We start from the raw sequence: 25427 nt of genomic DNA, 5'->3' as shown, positions 1-25427 counted from the left end.
CTTCCTTCCTTCCTTCCTTCCTTCCTTCCTTCCTTCCTTCCTTCCTTCCTTCCTTCCTTCCTTCCTTCCTTCCTTCCTTTCTTGCTTTCTTCTTTTGGCAGTACTGGGTGACCTCAAGGCTTCTATAAGGGCCATATCCCAAGTCTTCTTGACTTCATTCTGTTTTTTAGAGTCTTGCATTTTTTCTAGGGCTATCCTCAGATTGTGATCATCCTATCTCTGCCTTCTAAGTAGGTGGGATTCTGTGCTCTACCATGCCTGTCCTATGGTTTCTAAACACACGTGCACACACATATATATGAAAAGAGATCTATCTGTAAGTATGTATGTGTATATATACATATATACGTACATATATAATGAAATGCTTCATTTGAGCTATGTATTCTCCATTTCTGGTTGAAACTGACCCACTGATTTGAATTTATTTGTCCTGAAGTATAAAACATTCATTTCCTTTCCCCCCTATAATTAGTTTTTATAATATGTTTTAACATATATAACTGCATTTCTATACACAGGAAAAAGATATCATAGTCTAAATTTACTCCACATGTTTTACCATACTATTGATCATGACAATTTTCTTTAAAACATCAAGGTTTATTCATGTATTGGGATAATTAACTACTCTTCCCAATAATCTTTAAAGAAAATACAATGATATTCCTTCCTTACCAGGTACTCTACACAAGTTAAAGTGGCTTCCCTGAAAAAATGCTGGTCCAAGACTCCAAGAATTTCTTCCTTCATGATGTCATGTACCTTTGTTTTGCAGCTCCAATGCCTTTATTAAACGGCTCCCCTGCTCCTTCTAGGAGCTCTAGATGTGAATATGGTTCTGAGACTAGCTTAACGATTTCCTTGTTCTTTTTATTGTCTCTCTGTCTTCCCAGAAGGCCAGGGCTTCGTGAGTGAGGATGAATATCTGGAAATCTCTGATATCAAACGTGACCAATCGGGGGAGTACGAATGCAGTGCTCTGAATGATGTCGCTGCACCAGATGTGCGGAAAGTAAAAATCACCGTAAACTGTGAGTTCATTACTACACAGAATTTCTAGGGGGAGCAGGTGGGACAGCGATTAAGGTGGCAAGCTGGGTGATGGCAATATCATTTACCAGAAGACCACAACTCAGGGGTATCTGCTTTCCCTATCTTTGTTTCCTAGTGCCGTTTGTGTCCCTGGCATCTTCCTAGGACATCAGAGCCTTCTGCAGACAGAGAGAGCTGCTCATGTAAAATGGGTGGGAAGGCCTAGAAGAAATGTCATGTCTTCATAAGACACCTAATAAATGGGAAGTGTCATTCATTCCTTCCTGTAATCATGCTGTAGTGATGTTTGTTTGTGTGCTTGTTTACTCCCCACAGATCCTCCTTATATCTCCAAAGCCAAGAACACTGGTGTTTCAGTGGGCCAGAAAGGCATCTTGAGCTGTGAAGCCTCTGCTGTTCCCATGGCCGAATTTCAGTGGTTCAAAGAAGACACAAGGTACCCTGAAGGAATTATGGTAGCTTTGGTACTTCAATGAAGACAGATTCCCCACATGGACGGAGGAGGGTGATAAAGTACAGGGGAAAGAAAAAGGCAAAACTGCTTTCTTTGTCACAAAGCTCTTTTTCAGAGCCAGAAGGTGAAAAATAAAAGAAGCTGGGAAGTCAAGAAAACAAATTGACCTTGTTTTTTCAGAATCTGAGATTAGTCATCACTGTGGTAGAGTGATGACTAGAAGCAAGGAAAGGTTATCTTTTGAGCACATCTCCCCTTTCCTTTTTCCTCCTTTTGGGTTATACTACTTAAGGTTTGTGTTGGAGAAGCCAGTCTAGTTAGGGGAAAAGGTTTGGAGAAAGAACATCTCCTTGTGGAATAAATCTATGATTAAGGTAATCTTTCATGTGATAAGTAGTGATCAGTAATGCTTTCTCTTTGTGCAGGTTAGCCACTGGCCTGGACGGAGTAAGGATTGAGAACAAAGGCCGTATATCCACTCTGACTTTCTTCAATGTCTCAGAGAAGGATTATGGGAACTATACCTGCGTGGCTACAAACAAGCTTGGAAATACCAATGCCAGCATCACACTGTATGGTGAGTGCAGGAAGCCTGATGCAGTTGGTTCAGCCACATTGGGGATCTCCAGGGACTCGGGAGGGAGGAAAGGCATGCTTTGTTTGGCCTGTGTCCATCCATACTGCTCAATCCAACCCTTAGATAAGAAACTCCTCACCTTCATTCCCCTGCCATTAGAGACAGTGTTGTTTACAAGGTAATTTGATTTTCCCGGTTATTGAACGGCAAGATTGACCCTTTTCAAAAGGAGTAAACCAAAATCTAAACAACTTGAATGTGGAATCCACCAAGAAGGTAGATTCATGGGACAGTTTGATTGTAATATATTCTAAATGTTTATGGGGACAAAGGAGATGTGATTTAAGATAGCTTCTGTGGTAAGAGTCGATGATTCTGGGGTTATTATTCATAGCATCAAACCAAGTTAGCAACTGCCATCATGATTCTCACATTGACTCCCATGCATGTTCTCTTTCACTGAGATGAATGGAGCAGAGGTCCAGGCCCTCATCAGATGCATGCTTTATTCGCAATTGCAGCGTGAGACCTTTCCTGAAACTCAATTTCTCCCATATTGATGGAGAGCGGTCAGGACCCATGAATGAATGGCTTCTTTGAAAGCTCTTCTTCCCTCCAACTTCCCTCACTACCGTGTCCATATCCTTGTGCAACATTTCATGCCGTGGCCAGGGCCAGCTTATTGTGATATTGATGAATGTGTCTGTGTGTATATATGTGCTTATTTGCTGAGGTTTAATGTAGGAAAAGTAGGATGAAGAGGGACTCATTTTCCCATTTCCATCTCAGACCCTGAACAAGCTTTCAGCGTTGACATGAACTAAACTTTGTCCACCAACCATCTGAAATGTGTGATCTATGTCTTTTGTTTTCTCTCTGCATTGTGTGTGCATTGTGCTGTGTGTGTCTTAGAAATAAGCCCCTCATCAGCAGTGGCAGGTGGGTACAGCATGTTCCTTCTGTCCTCTGCCTGCTTGAATGCCTATGCTTTTGTATTTAAGCCTACTTCAAAGATAGGCTTGCCTGCTCCCCTCCCTGGAGAACTCTCCATAGTGGATGAAATTCAAGGGGTTGGGTTTACGCAGTTTAGACAATAAGCATATAGAATATGATGGCTTTCACAGACACTTATGAAGTATCATTACAGATCTCAGAGAAAAGCCTCCTCCCCCTCCCCCTGCAAACAACAAACTTCTATTTGCTTTCCTCTAACAAGGATGAACATTTTGCTATTTCTGAACTCAGAAATACCAAGAGGAACTCAGCCCAGAGACCAAATGGATTATTAGATAGCTATCTCTAAGGAAAAATCATCCTAGTATGAATATTTTATTCCTTCAGCCCAAGGCAAAGAGGGATACTGACTTACTGCTGAAAACTGTCTTTTAAAATAGAAATAGTTGAAGTTATTATTCCTAATGGCAATATCCATTATTTACCAGATATTTACTGATTTCTAGGCATCCTGTCAGTGTTGTATAGGACAGATTATTACCCCCCCCTTTTGTAGATAAATTAAAAGAAGGTGTGTAACAATGAAGTACTCACAGCTAATGTGATCTAGAGTTGAACCCTGGATACTGGGTTTTCCCAGAGGATATGAAGAAAAAGCCACACAGTCACACACATAGATTTCACTCATACATTCTGGAGAAGCAGTAGCTGATGCTTAGCTCTGGTCCTCAATTCTCCCAAGCCTTTGTGTGAAAGACTCGCAGCTCTGCCATCTAGGATGTCAATCTTAGTCACGTGGAAAGTGGTAACATTTGAATTGACAACTGTCACTTTTAACACTCTTGATCCAGGGCAATCACAGACATAGCTGCCAGATTGTGAGGATCAGGAATTCCAGTCCATGACTCTTGATAACACTGAAGACAAAGGATGGGATTAGAATGTCATGTGTCCCCTGACCTCAACTTACTCCTTGGGTTAATAAGATTGCCAGTAGCATGGAATGTGATGTAGAAAGGATTAATTTCAGTTCTGTACCTCTCTGCTGTCAACTAAGGAAAAAATGGTGTTTCACAGAAGATAATAATAGCCAATGTATCCTAAGACTCCATTTCTCTTCTCAGGCTACCATAACTAAACACAAGAGATTGGGTGGATTATAAGACAATAGTTTGTTTTCTTATCATTCTAAAGGCTGGTGATAGAAGGTACAGGCTCCAGAGAGCTCAGTTTTGATTGTACAAGATCCAGGCCTCACTTCTATGAAGCCATTTAGCTTTACATACCTTCTTAAAGGTTCCATCTCCAAATACAGTCCTATCTAATTCTGAATCAACTGGAATATGGAATCCACAAAGAAGATCAAACCATGGGATGGTTCGATTCTGATATGATTAACATCTTGTAGGGACAAAACTGCAATGTAGGTTGAGGTTTTCTTTAAGAATCGTAGAGGGGCATAATTTCATAGCACATGGCTTCACATCCCAGTTCAATCATGTGTTAATCACACTTACACTATCCCTTTTTTCATGCATTATGAGGAGCTTAGTACTTTCCTCAAAAGTCTGGTGAGAGGAATAACAAGGGCATTCACAAATGGTTTTAAATGTGTGTCTTTGACAACACCCAAAGACTATGACACTTAGTTGACTGAGCTGAAATTGGAATGACATTTTCCTGGCTCGTGACATAAGAAGGCCATCATGAATTATTAATGGAATAATGTTGAGTAAGATGATACAACTAAATAAAAGCTGTTATATACATGCCAGCAATTGTAGTTTCTCCAGTGACATGGGCCATCCTGTCACTGCTTTCATTCATATACTTGCCAGAATTATTTCCCTGAAAAACATCTATTTTCCTCTTCTATAAGGTCTCCATTGTCCTCTAATACAGCATCCTAACTATACTATAATTCAACCTAGTTTATTTCACTGATTGGAATCCACTACCTTTCTACAATCTATTTGTGTGTGTGTGTGCGTGCATGCGCACTGTATTGGGGTTTGAACTCAAGGCCTCACACTTGCTAGGCTGGCAAACTACCACTTGAGTCATATACCTCTAGCCCCATTTTTTTCACTGGTTATTTTTAAGATAACTGTCACTTCCTATCTGAGTGTGCCATTGGGCTGCAATTTGTTTACTTCAGCCTTCCTGTTGCTGGCATCCAGTGACACACCACCACCTCTAGCTTCCCTCCGGGGAGTGTCTCAGATTTTTCTGCTCAGGCTGTTTGGGAATCACAATGTTGCCATTCTTGGCCTTACTGGAAGCTTGCAGTGAGAGGAATGCATTAGTGCTCTAAGCTGTGGTTTAAGAAGGGGATTTCAGAAAAATTTCTGTCTAGACTGGCCTCCAACCATGACCCTCCTAATCTCAGTTTCCCAAGTAGCTGGGATTACTGGCATGAGTCACCAGTGCCTCGCTTCAACTTCTATTTCTGAAGGAAGCCCTTGCTGACCTCTCAGGGAGACCAATCTCCCACTGTGCACTTCTCACACATTGTTTCTAACAGCTGCTTCCATGCCATGTGTTGACTAGCCTTTTCAGCGAACATGTATATAGTACCCGTGATGTGTGGGGCATTGACCTAATTAATAAAGATACAATGGCAATGTAACAGGTAGCCGATTCATTTCTGTAGACCTAATCTTCTACTTGCAATTTTGTTTTTAAGTTATCTTATCTTGGAGCCTGAACTCAGGCCTCAGCAGGGTTCCTGAACTTTTTATTTTTGCCCAAAGCTAGCACTCTATCACTGGAGTGGCAGTTTTACTTGTGGCTTTTTGGTGATTAATAGGAGATAAGAGTTCCACAGTTTTCTGCTTGGGCTGGCTTTGAACTGTGTTCCTCAGATCTCAGCCTTCTGAGAGGCTAGGATTACAGGCATGAGCCACTGGTGTCTGACAAGCTGTCTTGTTTGATTAGTCTTTCTTCCCCTCTAGACTGTAAGGTTTAGGAACCGAGGAATCATGTCCAAGGCCCAAGTTAGAGATCAGTATCAATAGTGGGTCAGGACAATATTGGGAATGGATGAGTAGATATGGATATCAAAAGATCATGGTTATGATGCCAAAACTTCAACACCCAGGAACTGACAGGATCTAAGGATTGGTCTGAGGGATCTGTCTCAACTGAGTCCTTCCCTGGCTCTGGGAAGATCAGTCTTAGTCTTGGTATGTTATGAAAAGATGGCCTGTAGGACTTTCTGAGCCTAGTTCTCTGATGCTTAGACTGAGTGGCAATCAAGTCAGCACAAGATCAAACTGAGAGTGCCCATTCCTGCCATATTCTCCCTAATCCTCAGTGCCCTATAATTACAACTTATCATAGCTGTAATCTACTTACTATGAGCAGGGCTACTAGGCTAAGAGTTTTCCATGTTTTGTTCACTTAATGAGCCTATAAAGTAAGGACTATATTTATCCTGATTTTACATGTGAGGAAATTGAATGATTGGGCAGATAACTGAAACTGCATTTCTTTATAAGCACATGAGCTGTGACTCGAGTCCATGCACTCCAATTCCAGTGCTTTAAAATTATGTTAGTCCAATTTTTAATATGTAACCGCCATTAAGGATACCAGTGATTGCTCTAGGTAGAATACCATGTCACACACAGTCTACTTGGAGGATGCTCTTGCCCCAAATGTTCCCATCCCTTAATCATTTATCTTGGAGCCATTCTATTAAAGAGAATGGGATAAAAACAAATTAAAAAGAATACCAAAAAATGCAAGATCATAGAGACAATGGGTTGGTGAGTAGGTTGATCCGAAATGGACCAGAAAAGTGAGAATCAATATAGTGGGTGGGTTGTAGCCCAAGAACCATCTGTGGTTAGCATCAGAGTATAATTAGTCTTCCTTCTATACCAAGTGCTGAGATACAAGATGGTCAGTTAGGTAAAGTACAACTCAGGTAGGACATTACATCACCCACTTCCTTTGGTCACAAACAACTAGAGATAATAGAAAGGCAATGTGATGCAGAGGCGAGATTGGTGCCAGCTAAGAGAACGGAGTCCAATTTGACTCTAACAAACTATAGTGTTACCTGATCCTTGGGTGTTTGTAAAACACAAGAACAAAACAAGATGAACATCAGCTTGTTTTCAGTCTTTTGGTTTTTTCACATTTAAAACAATTTCCTTTTCTCTCTTTTTTATTTTGTTTTTAATTTTCACTTTTTGCAGGTACCAGGGCTTGAACTCAGGGCTTCGTACTCTAGCTTGGCTTTTTGGCTAGAGGCTTATGCTCTATCACTTGAGCCATATCTCCACTTTTGGCTTTTTGCTGGTTACATGGAGATGAGAATCTCATGGAGTTTTCTGTCCAAGCTGGCTTTGGATAAGATCCTCAGATCTCAGCCTCCTGAGGGAAGTAAGCAGGAGCCATCAACATCTGGCTTAATTTCAACTTCCTAAGTCTCTGTTCTGGATGGGGGGAAATACAGGATAAAAAAACAAGTGTCCAAAGCTGTGATCTCTAAGTTTGGCAATGGCAGCAAATGTCCACTATTGGAAACAGCCTGCTCCAAGTATTCTTGAGCTTTGAGTGGACACAGCCATTTGAAGGCCCACCTGGTGCTCTGGTACCTTGCAATCTTGCCAGGTTTTTGTGCAGCAGCAGCCGGTGGCTGGGCTCAGCTTGTTGGCCACAGCTTGGCCACTCACTTCCCTAAAACTTGCCAACCCATTACTTCCTCAGGGCCACGAGCAAGAGGCCTGATTCTCTCTCCTTGGAAGATTTTTGGACCTGATTGCATCCAGTACTGCAGAGAATGTGATGTGCTTAATGAGGCATATAAACTCCTGGATTATTGGAACTGGCAGGGGAGAAGGGCAGTGAACTCACACAATTCCAGAAAGGAGGAGGGATGCTACAACAAGAAAAACAGATTCCTCACATTTTATCTAGGAAATTGTGGCTACACAAATTAGCTATATTAAGAGTTAAATATCAGGCATAGGGACAACTCACCAGAATCTTGTCATTGCAAATGAACACAGCAAATTCTCCATTCCAGGCAACATCTGGGCACTGTGGTTCTTTTCCTCAGGCAGAGCTAGAGCACCCTCAGAGCAGCTTTGCCTGCAGCCAATCTAAGCAGCTCTTAGAGACCCGTGAACCCAATCTCCATTTTCTTGTTATTAGCTGTTCCTTCAGAATAATTATGCACATCTGATTGGATCTCTAAACTGGATTTTCTTCAACAAGAGTTAGCATTAAGCAGCTCTTCTCCAAATCCACTCATACAGCTGTAGGCAGAAACCTCAATGTACCTATCATCCCCCCATATACACTTCTACTTTTTTCTTCTCATTTCTTTCCATTGTTAAGCTGTCCTCCCATGTGGGTTCCATGGGGTTGTAGAGAATGGATACAAGGATCTGAGAGGGGGCCCTTTGCAACATGCTCCCCACGCACTCCACTGACAGACTCTACCTCTACAGGCCCCATTGTCTTGAGTCTCCCAAGATCTCTTTCCTTCCTATCACCCAGCCCCTGCCTACTCCTATCACCACTAGTAATAAAGCCAAGAGAGGTGACCTCTTTCTCACTTTTGGATCCCAATCTGCTTCTAGCTCCCCAGAGCCAGCCCAGTGGGTGGATGACAGTGAAAGATGAAGGGTCTGCCTCATCTTCATACATTATAGGAGCAGTCTTTCTTAGCCTACATTGGGATTACTTGGGGAGTGTTTTTTTTTTTTAATTTTTAATACAGATTTGTGAGCCTTACTTCAGAACTACTCAGTCAAAATCTTTATGAATAGACCTGAGAATGGGACTTTAAAGCATGTTTTCTGAGGAAATCATATTCATGTGGAATTTTGGTAGCTGCTAAACAATTGTCGAACTTCCCAGTCGGTATCTTTAGCCTTCTGCTGAATGCTGAGCTATGAGCCACTCTCCCTGGCCTGCATCTCCCATGGGAACCCCAAATCCCATCCTTTCCCCTAACACCCCATCTCTATCTACTTTGCAGCTGCACACTCTTCTTAGAAAGCTCACCATCATTTTTACTTTTCCCTTAGCTAAGGAACTCTAGCAACCACAACTCAGCCTTTCCTCCAGGGTCCACCCCCACTGTCTTACTTCAGTGTGTCATGCATCTTACCAGTGATCATACCTCACTCCGGGGCTTCCTTATCTTTGGCAATCCACCTCCAATCTGGTTGCCACTGCAGAACCAAGTGATTTTTTTTTCCAAAACTCGGAATTAATCTTGTCATTTCAGTGGCTGAAAACTCCTGCCTAGCAGAAAAGTATGGCATTAAAGCTGTTTGCACTCAGATCAGAACACCCCTTCAGCTTCTGCTCCCTTCCATGTATCCACTTGGCAAGAGCCTTTGGGTCCATATTCCTGTCATATGGCTGTTTCCATTCTCCATTCATCTCATATATATGTTTAGTGCCCACTCTATACTAAAAACTATGCTAAAGACTAAGATACAAAGAGAGACAGATCATTATTACGTTAATAATGATCTGTTGATCATTAAAATAAAATGTAAGTGTCATGCTAGAGGAATGAAGAAGCAGTAATAGCTCTTAAGTCTGCAGTTACATATGGCCTTAGATACCTAAGAATCTTTTGAAACAGATCATTGTTATTTGCATTTCACATGAGACCAGCTTAGAGCTCAAGAGAACTTACATGAGGAGACAACATTCCCCCACACAGGAATTCCACCATAGAAATGACAGTACCATGGAGCTCCAGTGGTGCAATCGGTTAGCGCGCGGTACTTATAAGAAGTGTCAATACCAGGCTTTAGTCTCTGCCCTTAATGCCATTTTTCCTTCTAACTCACACTCATTCCAGCAGTCACACAGGCAGGCTTTCTCTTCCTGATAAAAGCACTTCTCCTCCAAAGCTATGCTCCATGGCAGCCTGTCTGCAGAGTATTTTTAAATCCTGCTGTAAAACCAATCCCTCATCATTGGCTTTCTCGTGGTGGCTTTCCCTTAGGCTATATTTTGTTTGTATTTGGTTTTGCACTTAGAGGATGCAGCACTGTATCTTGCAATGGTCATTGCCCAGTAAATGTTTGTTGAATTAATGAATAAATCTTCTAGTCAATGGGGATATCAGTTATAGCCAATATACGTATTTGAAACTCTTTACTTCCAAGGACCAAGAAGATATCTAAGACTGGTAGTCCTTTTCTCCCTAGGGAAGCCAAATTATTATTTCCCTGACATTTCCTTGCATTCCAGCCTGGGTATAACCCAATTCTAATTTCAAATTTATGTACTCCTTCCACCCCCACTGCCTACATCATGATCTTCCATGTGGGGGAGACTTCCATCAAACATTCCAATTCACTGTTCAGGAAGACAACTTTACAGAGACATCAAAAGCTGCACACATTTGTCCATTTCCTGCTGATAACGTACATGATTTTTTTTTCTTTCCCAAATCCAACATTTAAATCCAGGTGGGAGGGTATGAGTCAGAGAAATACCATTGCTTTTGGCTGATGACAGCAGCAAAATCATTTGTATTTTCCACAACCTGCAAAATGTCAACATATTAGGAAAAAAAAAAACTGCAGACATTTCACATTTCATTCCTGATGAGGTTTCTCGTCATTGGCTCACTCCCACCCCTCCCCCTGTGAATCATTGACATCTGGCTATTAGCCTAAGCATTTAGAATTTAACACTGAGCATTCGGGCGTGCTGATGTCAGCATAGACTGAAAGTTTAGGCAGAAGTCTTCTTGTCTCTCTCAGGTTTGTGATGAGCTTATAGATTTGAATTCACTTCTGATATTCACTTGCTAAGCTCTTGTCTTTGTGGAAAGCACAAAGCGGGAGTGTTAAAAGAACAAAACAAAGATGGCTGCCTTTTATTGCATCTTTATCCACGGTCTTAGTTGTGCTTGCAAAGTCTAGTTAATCTCACTTGTAAAACAATACAGTGCCACGTTTTTTCCACTGTAATTAAAGACAATGGAGGAGAAGTTCCCTTTGAACAGAAATGAGGTGCCTTCATCAGCCGACACTGCTGAAAATAGATTTCTGTTTCACCAACAAGTGTAACACATACATCCTCTAATTAGATTTCCTTGCTTCTCTTTTAATCACCAAGAACATCATTATCCTTTTGGTTCCTCATTAGGAAGGTCATGTAGTTCATAATCATACTTATAAAACCTATCCAAATTTCAGAACAAAATGGAATTGTAAAGGGACTTCAGATCTTCCATTCATCTCACTGTGCTATCAACAAGTTCAACTTCTTGTGGGGTTTTCTTCTTGTTGAATGCAATCCCCCTCCCACCTGTCATTTGAGTAGAATTACAACAAGCTCAGCTTCAGTTGCTGAAGAAGAGTGCTATATTTTCATTATAATCTAGAGAGGAAAAACAATAATACATTCCAACACCTTCATCACTTACCGAGTACACTACATTTTTAAGCTTCAGAATCTCTTACAAAGCAGGATCTTATCAGGAAGCATACACACACACACACACACACACACACACACACACACATATGTATTTTTGGGGGGGATCCGGTTGTGGGGCCTGAATTCTGGGCCTGGGCGCTGTCCCTCAGCTCTTCAGCTCAAGGCTAACGCTCTACCACTTGAACCACAGAGTCACTTCCTCCTTTTTTCTTTTTGCTTATGTGGTACTGAGGAATCGAACCCAGGGCCTCATGCATGCAAGGCAAGCACTCTACCACTAAGCCACCTTCCCAGCCCAGCTTATGTATTTTTTTCTGGGAGTTTTGTGTTGAGTCTGGGTGCTGAGATTCTCAACACCTATCATTCAAGAGGGAAATGAGCCACACATCCTTGAACATAGTCACATACCTAGTGCCCGAGTAGTCAGGCTTGATTGAGCCCCTGATTCTTATTTGTAAGTATGGCTGTATCTCATTTGAAAACCTCAACCTGACTTGCTTCTTAAACTGTTAGCTAAGTGCTAATGCCTATAATCCTACTACTCAGGAGGCTGAGATCTGAGAACCATGGTTCAAAGCTAGCTTGGGCAGAAAAATCCATACTACTCTTATATTCAACTAATCACCCAAATACCAGAAAGAGAGGTGTGGTGGAAATGGTACAGTGCCAGCCTGGAGCAGAAAAAGATAAGCAGAAGTGTAAGACCTTGACTTCAAGTCCCACTGCTTTAATTACATAGACAGATTAAAAAAACTTTACAGTTTTAGTATATTTAACACACCAAAATAAGTAGCATCTCAAAAGTAGACTACTTTGTTGCTTGATTTGTTTATTATTTGTCTTACCTGGCTGAAATTCAAGTTGACAGTCCTCCTCTAGCCATGTGCCTATTGACCTGTAATGCTAGTTTGTCCTTTCTCAAATCTGTCCCTTGGTCATTGTTGTCTCCCTATCTTTTTTTTTTCATATGCTATAGAGTAACTTATGTTTGTCTGCACATCTGTCCCCAAGGTATTCTGTTGTCACCCACAGTTTGTTTTGTGACTTAGCATTCTCATTTTATAGTTTTATTTTCAAAGATGCCCAACTTCAGGCATGAAGAAGCAATTAATTTTTAGCATTCAAAAGGGTGAAAGAGGAGGGGCTGTAATCCTGGGAAGAAGCATAATTACATGTTCTCACTGTCAATTTATCCGGAAAAAAGGAAAGTATTTAATGAAGCCTGATATTTGTAGTAGACGTTGTTTAATTGACTCATTGTTAACCATAAAGTAGGATAACTTAACTATGATATTTGTCCAGAGAAAGAATTGGACTTTTAAAGTATACTTTGTCAGAGTAACTAGTCTTAGGAAGATATATGTGTGTGTGTGTGTGTGTGTGTGTTTGTGTGTGTGTGTGCGCACGCACGCGTGGGTGCCCACGCGCATGCACACACACACACACGCATATATGCTGGTACTAGAGCGAGGGCCTCATGCTCTCCCTTAACTTCCTCTGTTCCTCAAGGCTGGCCCTCTTCCACTTTAGTCATACCTCTACTTCTGACTTTTTTTTGCTGGATAAATATAGATAAGAGTTTCATGGACTTTTCTACCCAGCCGGCTTGATACCATGATCTCCAGATCTCAGCCTCCTGAGTAGCTAGGATTACAGGTGTGAGACACCAGTGACTTATAGTAGGAAACTTTTATCTATCATTAGCAACTACTTCAGTCACTAGTCATGATTAAATTTGCTTTTGGCTGGCATTTGACAATTGTTGGGAACCTAGTATTCACAGGATCTCTTTACTTAGAGCAGGATCCCACATAATGTGCTATTTTAGGGATCAGCAAGCACCAGTCTAGCTCTAATTCATCTTATATGCATCCATTTTTTATTCAATCTCAACTATTTGCACAGCATCTTAACTAATCCTCAGAGAAGCCCTATGCAGTAGATAAACTACCTTTTCTCCATTTGTACACTAGAAACACTCAGGGAAGTTGGTGATCTTATTCAAAGTTTTCCTGCTACTGGATAGTTGAGACAAAATTCAGATTCAGTTATCTCCTATTCAGTCCTCCTAACCTATAGACAGACTGTTGGCTGAGATAAAAGTGATTGGAGATTATTTGTTTCAAGTAGCATTCTTCCTAGGATTTGTAAGAATGTTTTTTTGAAAAATGTTTTGTTGGCTTTTTATTTGTTTAGACTAGGGCAGAGATTTTGCTGTTTTTCTAGAGCATAAGCTCTATGAAGTAGGTACTGACCTTTCTTTTTAAAAACAGACACCCAATGAATATCGTGACTCCTCTCCCAGGCTGGCTTGGGTCTATTTCCTTTAAAGAATGGGTCTCTTGCCCTTGGACTTTGCTGCAGATGTTTTTCTTTACTTCTCTCCTGACTCTATGCTCTCATTCTCCAACCATCAGAGTTGCAACCACTCTTATCATTAAACTACCTTACTTCATTACTTCCTTCTCTCTGGAAAAACATCTAAATAAACCAATATTGGTTCCAATATTAGGAAGAGCAGATCATGTAGCAATTGTGTACAGGACAGCTAGCAATCACATCAGTCCTGAAGACTAAGTACTTTTTCTTCCACTTGCAACAAGAGAACACGAAGTTCCTCATTTAAGAACACACAGTAGTAAAATTAGCGTTCCGATATAAACTCAATTTAGTTGACTCCAAAGCTGCATGGGAGAATTACTTTCACTTTTACCCCAAAATATGACTTTACTCAAGAATATTTATGTCTCACAAATGGAGAGATGAAGGTAGATCAAAGAAGCAGGATGCACCAAAACCCTTTCCTGAAATCTTAGTGAATATTCCTACCACCTGCTCTTCCCTGAGTCCTATCCCCCAGCCATCTTCCAGACCCTCCTTTTCTGGAACCTTTGACCTTTATCCAAGTGTATTTCAGTTTACTGGAATAGAACACAGTATTGAAAAATCTGCTATTATATATTACTATTCCAGTAACCAACTAAAAAAAGCATATTTGTGGACGTTAATAGTGATGTCATCTTGGATTCCACATAGTGGAAGAAGGCCAGGCAACAGCTATCTGCATACACCATGGCTTAGGAAAACTTTACACATCCTGACTCTGAAGGCAAACCTTCACACAGCCTCTGCTAAGCTCAGGGTGATATGTTGTTCCATTTCCATTGCCCACTCTGAAACATGATGCAGTCCTGCTGCTTCACTCATCTGACAAAGAAAACGTCGATTGCAGCCTAAGGGACCAAGTATTAGATACCATAGGACCATATTGACTTACATAAACATCCGTGCTCCTCCCTTTTTCTTTTTTTCATTTATTTAACTTTATTATATTTTTATAATTCTCTTTTTTATTATTGTTATTATCTTTAGTTGTGCAAAAAAAGTTACCATTCCTTGTATGTTCAATTTTTGCCTATTAAGAAAAGTGACTATAGCAAGAAAGAATCCATCAAGAGACACCCAACTCTCCATTTCCGCAGATAGTGTAAAGATGCAATTAAATGCATTGGCCATTGCTGATGGCTTTTGTCTCAGCATTCCATCCCAGAGTGTTAATGTTATTGGGAGTTATTGTTTTCATTGTCCAAACAAAGGCTGAACTCTGCCATGTAGACCACAGCCAAATCTGAAATGTGTCCAGGGTCTGTATCAGAGAAGTAATGCTGGTTTTAATCTCTGTCAGAGTGGATTAAATTAATTCTCTGGCTATTATAGCCTGATCATTTTTTCCTAGACTGATTGACCTAAGGCATTTTGGCAGTAAATAGTGTTGTCAACTGATACTGCCATGCACGTGTTCCTCATCCCTGCTGAAGAACAAAACAGGCAAAATGAACCCCAAGATAAAGACTCAAATGATTTTTTCTTTCTTGCTATTGTTTCTAACATATTTATAAGATATTTCTTTGTTGCTTTGCATGTCCCTCCCCCACTGTATAACCCATGTTTTCACTGTATTTGATGTTGGTATAATTTGTGGAGGAGAAGGGGAAAAACAAATTGTTTAAATAGGGATACAGGTGGACCCATTGCAACAATGAGATGTACAAGACATTATGTCAAAAAATAAACTTTACAACTTTGGCATGGAGGGGGCGTACGGGGGTAATGAGGGGGATGGGAAGGGATCGGAAGGGAAAACAAAGGAGGAGGCAACAATGCTTGATAAGAAATATATTCATTACTTTGCTCATGTAATTGTTACCCCTCTGTATGGTATTTTCACAATAAAAAGAAAAAAAAGCAAAAAACAATTTCCTGAAACCAAAGATAATAAAGATAACAAAAGATAATAAAGTATATATAAAAAAAGGAAAGTGGCTTGATCCTGATTGCTCATGCCTGCAATCCTAGTTAGTCAGAAGGCTGAGACCTAAGGATCAAAGATTGAAAGCAGAAAAGTCTGAAAGAATTTTTCCAATTAGCCAGCAAAAATGAACAAAAAACCATGTAGAATGGAGTCATGGTTCAAGTGGTAAAACCTCTGAAGGAAAACCCAGAAAGACTGGGAGGACCTGAATTCAAGCCCCAGTACCTGCAAAAATAAATAAATAAAATAAATAACAAAGGAAAGCATAAGTGGTTAGAAATGTTATATCCTCCTCCCATTTCAAGATGAGATGGTTATATAGTAGTGATGAAAATCACCATGTACCAGCTGAAGAAGACAGTAACAGTATTAGATGTAAAGTCACCACTTATACAATACCTTAGAAAGTGACCAGCAGAAGAAATGCACAAGCCATCAAAACCCATTTCCTCTCAAATTGCAGATGGAAAGACCAAGTCCTCAGAAAGAGGCACCACTCAGTTGAGAAACATCAGTGACAGAAAATCAAGTTCCCAATCCACTGTTCCAATTACCCCGTGATGCTCTGCTCCCAGTAAACATCACAAAGTACAGTCTTACATTGATAATAATTAGAGTTTTAAGAATCAATAGCACAGACTTAGAGGACAGTGACATGTTTCTGTTTCTTGTGTGGCCATTGGACACTCTATCTCATATAGTTTGTATTTTATGATTAAAGGACTGAAATATTAAAGGAGTTAAGGTTAGAATCATTCATTCTACATGGAGAACACTCTGTGAACATGCCGTTAATAGCTCAACAAACCTATCTCCCTCCTAAACCAGCCTTATGGGTTCCACTCTTTGGCAGAGTTAAAAGCCTCCACCTAGTGATCAACGAGTATTTCACCCAACTGTCTCTTTAGGATTCCTCCTTCATTCTCCATACTAAACTCTCCTATGATTTATTTGCCTTGTACACTTCCTCTTTTCTTTTACCTTTAACTATATCACGTCTTGCACTGATAGCATGACGTTCATAGAAATGCTCATGTCCACTGGAAGAATCTGAAATAAAATGATTTCTCCACTCATCATTTTAATTCTCTAGAGTACAATATAGAATTCAGTCGTTTCTCCAGGAAATACCAACACCATATGCATATATGCATGTATATGCAATGAAGTTTCTCTATGTCATATACAAAAAAATGAAAGATTTTCTAAAAGAAAGCATATGTGCTCATGTAATCTTCCATATCCATTAGTTCTGCATCCCTGGATTGAACTGAATTCTGATTGAATATACCATGATGCCTAGTCTGAGGATGTTGCTTAGTGATAGAAAGATTATCCAGGATGGGCAATGCCCTGGGTTTGACCTCCAGAATTGCAAGAGAGACAGAGACAAAGACAGAGACAGGGACAAAGACAGAAAAGGGAAGAAAGGAAGAAAGGATGGAAGGAAGAAAGTGTAGGAGAGAGAAAGGGAGGGAGCGAGGAAGGGAAGAAGGAAGGAATTGTACCCATGTAAACAAATATTTTATTCCCTAAATTATACACAGCAACAACTATTTATATAGAATTTTCTTGCAATAGGTTTCATAAATAATATAGAGATGTTTTAAACTATGCAGGAAGATGTGTGTAGGTGCTCTGCAAATACTACAGCATTTATATAAAAGACTTCATCATCTGCTGACTTGATATCTGTAGAAGGTCCTCTACCCATGCTAATATGGAGGCACAACTGTGTATATACAATGATCTATAGAGAGAGAAATATTTTTTAAAGAACTCATGAGTCTTACAAATCTTCATTGCTCATTTTCTTACAAATATATTTTCCATTTATTTATTTATTATCTTCAAGTGGCTGTACAAAGGAGTTGTCATTTAACAAAGCAGTTTATAAACACAATATATCTTGATCAATGTCACCCCTTTCAACCTTCTATTGCACCCTTATCCTACCCCCGCAGTGGATTCATGTCTGAATATTTTTCCTCTTCTCTTCTTCATCCATCTACCCCTTTCTCTTAGCCCCATCCCTACCCCTAAATCTGCTGAGTTGAAAGGATTGGGAGTTTCAAACCAGTCCTAGCTACATACGGAGACCTAGTTTCATACAACAAAAAGACAAAATAAAATTCCCTCAATCATTCTTGTCTTGCAAAAAACAATATATCTTCAATTGAAGCATTTTGCAACTTAGCACATTTTATAGGCCAGGCTGATTAGTATGATGCCTTTGGATGTGTATTATACTTGCTAGAGGCCCAAGAATCAGCTTAATTTCTACAAATGATTGGAAAGCTTCCACAGAGACCAGAGGATCTGGCCTCTGCCCTTGTTTGTATATATTATATAGTAGAATATAGTGCAGAGCCACAGGAACCAGACTGCAAGCATAAAATAAGGACAACATTTTGGTCCAGAAGAGCACTGGACACATTGTAAGTCAGCTGAAATTCTTGAGGTAGGATCTGTTGCACTCAGAATGGAGAGACCTGTTATTCCTAAGCAAAAGGTCTGAATAAGTCCCTTCACGGGCAAGGCCTGAGACCATGTATAAACTTGATAGACTAGGCAAGTGACTTAGGTCTGGTCCAAGGAAACTCTGTACCTCCTTGGCTTCTTTCTAATTGGCACATTTGCTTCTCAATGAATTGATAGAGTCTTGGTTTGAGGTAGTACAAGAGACGTGCCATCTTGACTACATGACTTGTCCATTTGTCATTGGTCTTACAGGAATGTCCCTCCATGGCTTTTCATTCTTTGACCATATTCAGTTTTGCTCTCACTGGAATACACTTTGCTTGAGCACCACAGGTCTTGTTTATGACCAAAGAAAACATGGGTATACCTGGTCTAGACACGAGGCATGCAGTGAAGATAAGCCTACTTTATTTGATTTGTCTTCCTGAGGCTCTAGCCAATGAGGAGAATGGATCAGTGCTTATGGTTTTGTATTTGTGGTCATATTTGTTAATGGAATATGAATCACTTCCTGGGGATTTGGGAAAGGGTCAGAGAGAAAAAGAAGAGGAAAAAGGAATTCTCCTTCAGGATTAATCACCAGGTGGTGGTTTGTTTTGAGGATTCTGTATTTTCTTTACTGCTGTGGAAAGACAGCACTGACAGCTAAAAGAGACACAATCACAGTCTACGAAAGTCTTAAGGATAATCATTCCTCCTTTCTTAGCAGTTTTGGAAGGATGCCCCACAATACCTAAACTACACACATAGAGGATGTAAAGTTGGCTACAATAATACCTTCTTCCTCTTCCTGCTCCCCACCTGCTTCTTACTCTTCTGGACCCTTTCTTCCCTTATGCTTGTATTACCTGTGCTCAACTCTGTTTGTGATGGATTCTATCTCCATAGATAAAGAATAATGTCAACACTTATGAAAGACCTTCAAGGGGTGCCTTACCATGGAGTCTTGCATATTGGTCTAACTTTGGCAGCAGTGGAAATAAATGACTGCCCTCAGAGAGTCCCATTCATTTTTTTTTTAAACCAGCCTTACAGAGCAGGTCATAGTGGTTTAGACAACACAAACACTTATCCTTAGGGTTTCCAAATCCTCCCAAAAGATGTTTTCTAGTTCTCTGACAAGGCAGGGTCAGGGGGAGGGGTGAAACTTGGAGGAATGCTCACAGAGAAGCATGTCTATGCACTTGCTTGTTGGGGGAATAAGGATGGTGTTCTTGGGTTACATGCTAATAGACCTGTTTTCTTTCCCCCCTCACAGGGCCTGGAGCAGTCATTGATGGTGTAAACTCGGCCTCTAGAGCACTGGCTTGTCTCTGGCTCTCAGGGACCCTCTTTGCCCACTTCTTCATCAAGTTTTGATAAGAAATCCTAGGTCCTCTGAGCAACGCCTGCTTCTCCATATCACAGACTTTAATCTACACTGCAGAGGGGAAACTAGTTTGGGATTCTTTTCGTTGTTCATTTTTTCACCTCCTTGATTTTTCTTTTTAAGTTTATGATTTGACTATTTTCCAGTTGGAATGAGGGGTTTGGGGGGAGGGGTGGGAAGGGTTTTACGATGTGTAGGATAATCAGTCATTGGTGTCTTTAGAAATGGAATCTGCTCCTGATATCTTGGCCACCAACTTTATTTTAACTGTACTTCTCTTCCTTCCATTACCAACAAATTTTGCACACACACACACACACACACACACACACACACACACACACATAACCACAAGTTCAAAGTGGGCAGAAACTTTCTTTACGGTAAATGCCCTTAAGACCCAACTTGACTCACAATGTAGTACAAAGCAAAAGTTGCATTCACTCAATTATCTTCATCTTTAAAGCTTACAATCTTTATCCTGATTATAATGTACATATCCTTTCCTCCATGTTTATTATTATCTAGTTCTTTTTTTTACCTATTTTACCTATCTATTAGGGTTCACATTTTCATTTTCTAATCTATTATCTCATTATACTCATGTAAGCATATATATGCACCTATATACTCATATATATATGCATATATACATATATATGAGTATATAGGTGCATATGCACATATCTAGTTGAGTACATGGCATACCCATATATATATACACATACATATGTTCATATATATGCGAAAGTATGTAAAATCCTGCCATCTTCTCTCATTACTCTGCCCTACTCATTTCTCCTACAAGCTCTAAGAACCACAGCCTTGGAATGATGCACTCACTCCACCACTAAAATTCTAGAACTGAAGTAATCAAAACATGGCCAAACATATTAAAGATAGTACTTCTAAACATGCTATGAAACTCATAACAATTATCAATAGATGACTGGTTATTTTGGTTTCATCAAGGCATCTATCAAAATATCCACAAGATACTCATCTCTTCAGCCAATTATCTGCCATCCTTTCTCCCTAGAAATCTATTTACTCTATTTATCATTCTATCAGTGTAATTATCTAGCAGTCCTTTCTATTTCTCCCTCCACTGCTTACTACCAATTCATGACCATATATCCCTAATCATGTGTGTCTATTCCACTTTATTAATTTCTCTTCTATCATGGGCAGACATTGGTATCTTCAAAATTTCCTATAAGCTTCTGATATGAAAGTCAATGAGCTCACAGGTAAACTACATAGAAAAGCGCTATCCTTTGCCATGGGCTTGATGGAATTTAGAAACCCATCCGCCCTTATTAGATTCTTCTAACAGATAAACCAAAATAGCTAGTTCAAGATCAGTCACTCACTAGTCTCAGAAGACACTATTTCATAAGCCACCTTCTTGGGAAAGAGATTGGCCCAGAGAAGCATTGATTAGAACCAAATTTCTTCTTTCACAGCTGATGGATTAAAGTACCAACCTTCACACTTCTTTCAGCCTTTCAAGAAAGTGCATGTTGGGAACATATAAGACCTTCTTCATGGCCGGCAAGAACCCGCAAGAAAACACACAGCTCTCTGCAATGTAATGACAGCAGTCCACTTGCCAAAGTGTGATAACTATAGCCAAGTGTCTCCTTTCCGGCTTGAACTGTTTGAAAACTATCCAGTGAAAAGCTGATGGAGGCCAATTACATGGCGGGTGTGTTGACAACTCTGGTATTTGTTTCCAGAAGCTCTTCTGAGCTGAGGGTACTTGAGCAACTGACTTAATTTCCAAACACTTGATTAATGCAACATTGCAAACAGAAGGGGGAAAAGTGTAAGAGACACAATTTCCTCTGACACAGGCTGCTTCTCTAGTAGCTTAGCAGAAGAATATCCCCACTTTTCTATGTTCAAAGCAGATCTAGTGTACAAGGAAGAGCACATCTGATCTTTCCCCCATTGTCTCCTAGGACAAAAAGGATTCAACAAACAAGGGAGTCTATAATACAAAAGAAGAGTGGTAAAATCTGTACAGATATGTGCCCAGATTAGCCTAATGTGGAGTGAGAAGAAGGATCAACAAAGACTTCCTTACAGATTTACCTGCCTCTGTAGGAAATCATTTTCAGGATTACATTCTAAAATACTAATATATATATATGAGCTCCATAGAGTTCCATTTTCTTAATGCTTAGTTGATCTCTCTTCCTCCCATATAAGTGCTCTTTTTGTGTATGTTAACACATGAGCACTAGAGTGGGGAAATATATATATATATGCAATTGTAGGCTGTGTTGGCTTACAAAAGTTAGGTACTGCGGTAAGAGAACACCTGAGGTGAGCAAAATGAATATTGCCCCCACTAGCTATAAACAGACATGTGCATTTCCTAATAAGCTGCCCAGAACCAGCTTCAGGGATCATACATGATATGCCAAAAGCAGTCCATTGATTTCAAGTTTCAGAGACTGTCATAAGCAGGCACAAAGTCAGAATTAAAGGTCAGACATCACATCGTTCAGTTCTGTTACTGCACTCAGCACTTGGAATTGGATTAGGGTTAGACATTGCGTGAGAAGTAAGCGTACCATTTCAGTCTCCTGCTAATACTGGATTAAAATAAATATGGAAGCTGTGGAGAGGAGAGTGGCTGGTTTTGGATAACATGGTGCTTGAAATGGATGAGCTATGCCTGTTCCTCACTTCAAGACTTGTAATAAATGAGGTGTCTACCCTTCTCTGGGTAAGCAGATGATCAGAAATTTCTTAACGTAATGAGGCTGGACTTAGCGTCACTATGGCACTCTGCTCTGCTCCCTTCTACTGGACACTACTGGTCATGTTTCAGAGGGTAAAACATGTTATAGTCAATCCTTTTGGACAAAGAAAATCAAGTATATAAAACCCAAGACAACCAGGACATGGAAATGAATATGCCTTTGTCACACCATACTCTAGCTTCTATGTTATTTGAGTTACTTTGGTGAGGAATAGCTTTTGCAATGGTAGCTTTTACCCAACATCTTAAAGCATATATACAGTAAATGTTTACTAAAAATAACATCCATACTTATGTAAATGCTTTTCCAACTTTACACATGGATAGAGAAGACCTACTGGAAAGATTTGTTCAGGATGGCAATGGTAAGGGTGGGAAAGGTTAAGAGAAGGAGAAGGAAAGAAAGAAAGAAAGAAAGAAAGAAAGAAAGAAAGAAAGAAAGAAAGAAAGAAAGAAAGAAAGAAAGAAAGAAGTCTTCAAGCAACCAATAGTTCATTGTGGAGTTTCCATGAAGAAAGAAAACCAAATAAGGTTTATAAGGGTTTAGGTAATAGGAATTCAGCAAAGGATGTTATTCTTAAACTCTTCCCTTTCCCAATATAAGTTAATATGTACTTCCACCAAAGTAATGCCAATGGAAGTGCTAGTGGTAGGGCCCTGGCCAAGCTTGGTTTTTAGTCATTTAATGTCAAGTGCCTGATATAGTCATCTGCAAGACTAAACAAGCATGTTTAGCTTTTCTCATTCTTATTTTGCTTAGGGAGTTTGGAGCCGTAGGGGAGTGGGCGTCCAAATGCGCACTCACATATTTTAGGTAGAGAGCTCAATTCAGGATTTCTGTTGTGGGTTGCAGTTATGCTCAATGGAATGGAAGAAAAGGGGAAGTTTGTGTCATAAGGAGAACTGGACCTCTTTCCTGTGAAGTCCACCCCTTTGCTTACAGGATGCTGTTCATAAGTTGGGCAATCAATTCTCCAAGCGTGATGGGAAGGATGTACTGTCTCTAGAGCTGCAGTTGGGTTTGTCATCTGTTTTCTGCTTCAACCAAGTCCTCCTGCCTTCCACAAAGAGGGATTAGAAAGTTTTACTTATATTAGAAAAACTACCAAAGGAGCAGGGAGTGCCAAAGTGGCTAGATAGTTGATCCCAAAGAGAGCCAGTGCACCAGAAATGGCTGGAAATTGAGCATTCATGTTTTGGTTGAAACTTCTAATGCAAAGAGGACCTTGCTCTATATATCTATAGATAGATGGCTGTCCTTAGTTATATCATGGAAGGAGAGATGGAATGGCTTGAGATGGTTTCCCAAATGTGACACTGAGTTCTCCTCAGAGAGAGTAAAACTAGCTTTGTGATATCTAGAACCAGTCACCACCCCCCCACAGTCCTCCCACTACCCAGAAAAAAATATTAAGCACCTTTAAATTAGGGACACAGCATAACTCTTTTTTCTCTTTTACTTTCTTTTCATTTTTTTTTTGCAAAATGCATTTTTTTTGTTTTCTCCAATAACGAACATTGTTGGTTTTGATTTTTATACAAGCCCGGTTCTTGAAAACTCTCATATTTAATTCCTTTCCTTCCTATTATCAAAAGCTTCCCTGTCATCTATTTCTTAACAAGAAAAGTTTGAGCCATTGCAGTAAAATTTCACAGGTGTGAAACTAGGAAGGCAACATTAGAAAAAAAAATGATGAGAACTCCTAGTGATCACAGAAAGCAAACAAATAAAAATGCCAGTCTCATTTCCCTCATTTCTTACTTAAGAGAAGAGAAGTAAATGAAAGGAAAAAGAAATAGATTTGCAATTAAAAGATGTGGCAAAAAAAGATAGAGCAGAACTAGAGCAATTTAGTGTTCAGGTGCAGAACAGTTGGAGCCCAAAGGATGTGGAGTGGACTTAATTAGAGTCAATTGTCCTCCTGGAGAAAGTAGCCAGCTAAGTCTGATTTCCAGCATTATGGAAGAGATTCCTTTCTGTTTCTTTCAATGGTGCCCTTTAAGGCACACAGTTTATTCCACACCACTGAGAGGAGAAGTAACGATTACAAACCCTCCACTGTCCCGGTGGGTCTACATCCTACATTATTTGGCAGGTTAATAAGGATATTGATAATAACAATGCTAAGTAATAATAGCTTCCCTTGTGTTAGTGGAAGGGAGCATTTTTAATCATTCAGAAATTTTGTGACATGTTAAGTGCAATTGTGAGGAATGTGTGGGTGTACGAAAACGTATCTGTCAAGTTCAGAGTCCTCTAGATTTAAAAAAACAAAAGTATATATGACTTATCAATGGTGCCGTTAATAGCTGTGTCAGACAATGGGTGTGCCCATTTTTCACAATTATCCTTAAAAACAAATATATGTTCAAATGCTTTAAAATTTTATCACATAATACAAGAGTATATAACTTTGTTAGCTTTTGAGAATTCTTCTCCTTTTGTTTTCTTTCTTACTTTCTTTTTTCCTTCAAAACTCAATGAAGACTTGATTTCTGTCAATAATTGTATTGAGGGTGAATATACTACCTGAATTTTGTGCATGTTACATTGTAGTTGTAACCTTTTCTAATTCAGGATGAATACGAGATGGTTGTGATTGTGCAGTGTATCAATAAAGTTTCAAGAAATTTGTAACTCTTAGGGGCTGTTTATTAGGAGATTGCTTTGAGATCCAGGAACCAAAACAAGGTGAAACAGGTTATACTTATCCTGCTTTTGTGTTTTAGACATTGAGGAGCAGGTACAATCAGAAAATCTTTCTCTCTCTCTCTTATTCTCTCTCTCCCTCTCTCTCTCCCCTCCCCCCTTTCCATCTCTTCCTTATGCTCATACATACAAACATATACACATACAAGAGACACTGTTTTCCATATTAGGTATGTATAACAAATATCTATGCTATTTACCAGAAATATAAAACACAACTACGGCTTCAACATCAAAATTATTTACTGACCAAGGCTAAAATCAGAAGTTTACAAAAATAGTGACCAGATATTGCCTCAGCATGAACA

General features: G+C 39.8%; 1 protein-coding gene across 4 annotated transcripts in view; it reads left to right on the top strand.

The window, feature by feature from the left end:
* Opcml (opioid binding protein/cell adhesion molecule-like) overlaps positions 1–19940 on the top strand; it is a 1175213-nt gene extending 1155273 nt beyond the window's left edge. Inside the window, exons 4-8 of one of the 4 annotated variants that reach the window (XM_013009595.1) lie at positions 897–1034; positions 1372–1492; positions 1936–2087; positions 3000–3026; positions 19526–19940. In XM_013009595.1, the coding sequence (XP_012865049.1) occupies positions 897–1034; positions 1372–1492; positions 1936–2087; positions 3000–3026; positions 19526–19626 (539 nt within the window). In that variant the 3' untranslated portion in view covers positions 19627–19940. The remainder of the gene's footprint in view (positions 1–896; positions 1035–1371; positions 1493–1935; positions 2088–2999; positions 3027–19525) is intronic. The other 3 variants (XM_013009597.1, XM_013009599.1, XM_013009598.1) reach the window with 3 other exon arrangements.
* Positions 19941–25427: the final 5487 nt, after the last annotated feature.

The sequence above is a fragment of the Dipodomys ordii genome, unplaced genomic scaffold (assembly GCF_000151885.1).
Source record: "Dipodomys ordii isolate 6190 unplaced genomic scaffold, Dord_2.0 Scaffold10, whole genome shotgun sequence".
Lineage (NCBI taxonomy): Eukaryota > Metazoa > Chordata > Mammalia > Rodentia > Heteromyidae > Dipodomys > Dipodomys ordii.
This window is presented reverse-complemented; position numbering and strand designations above follow the sequence as displayed.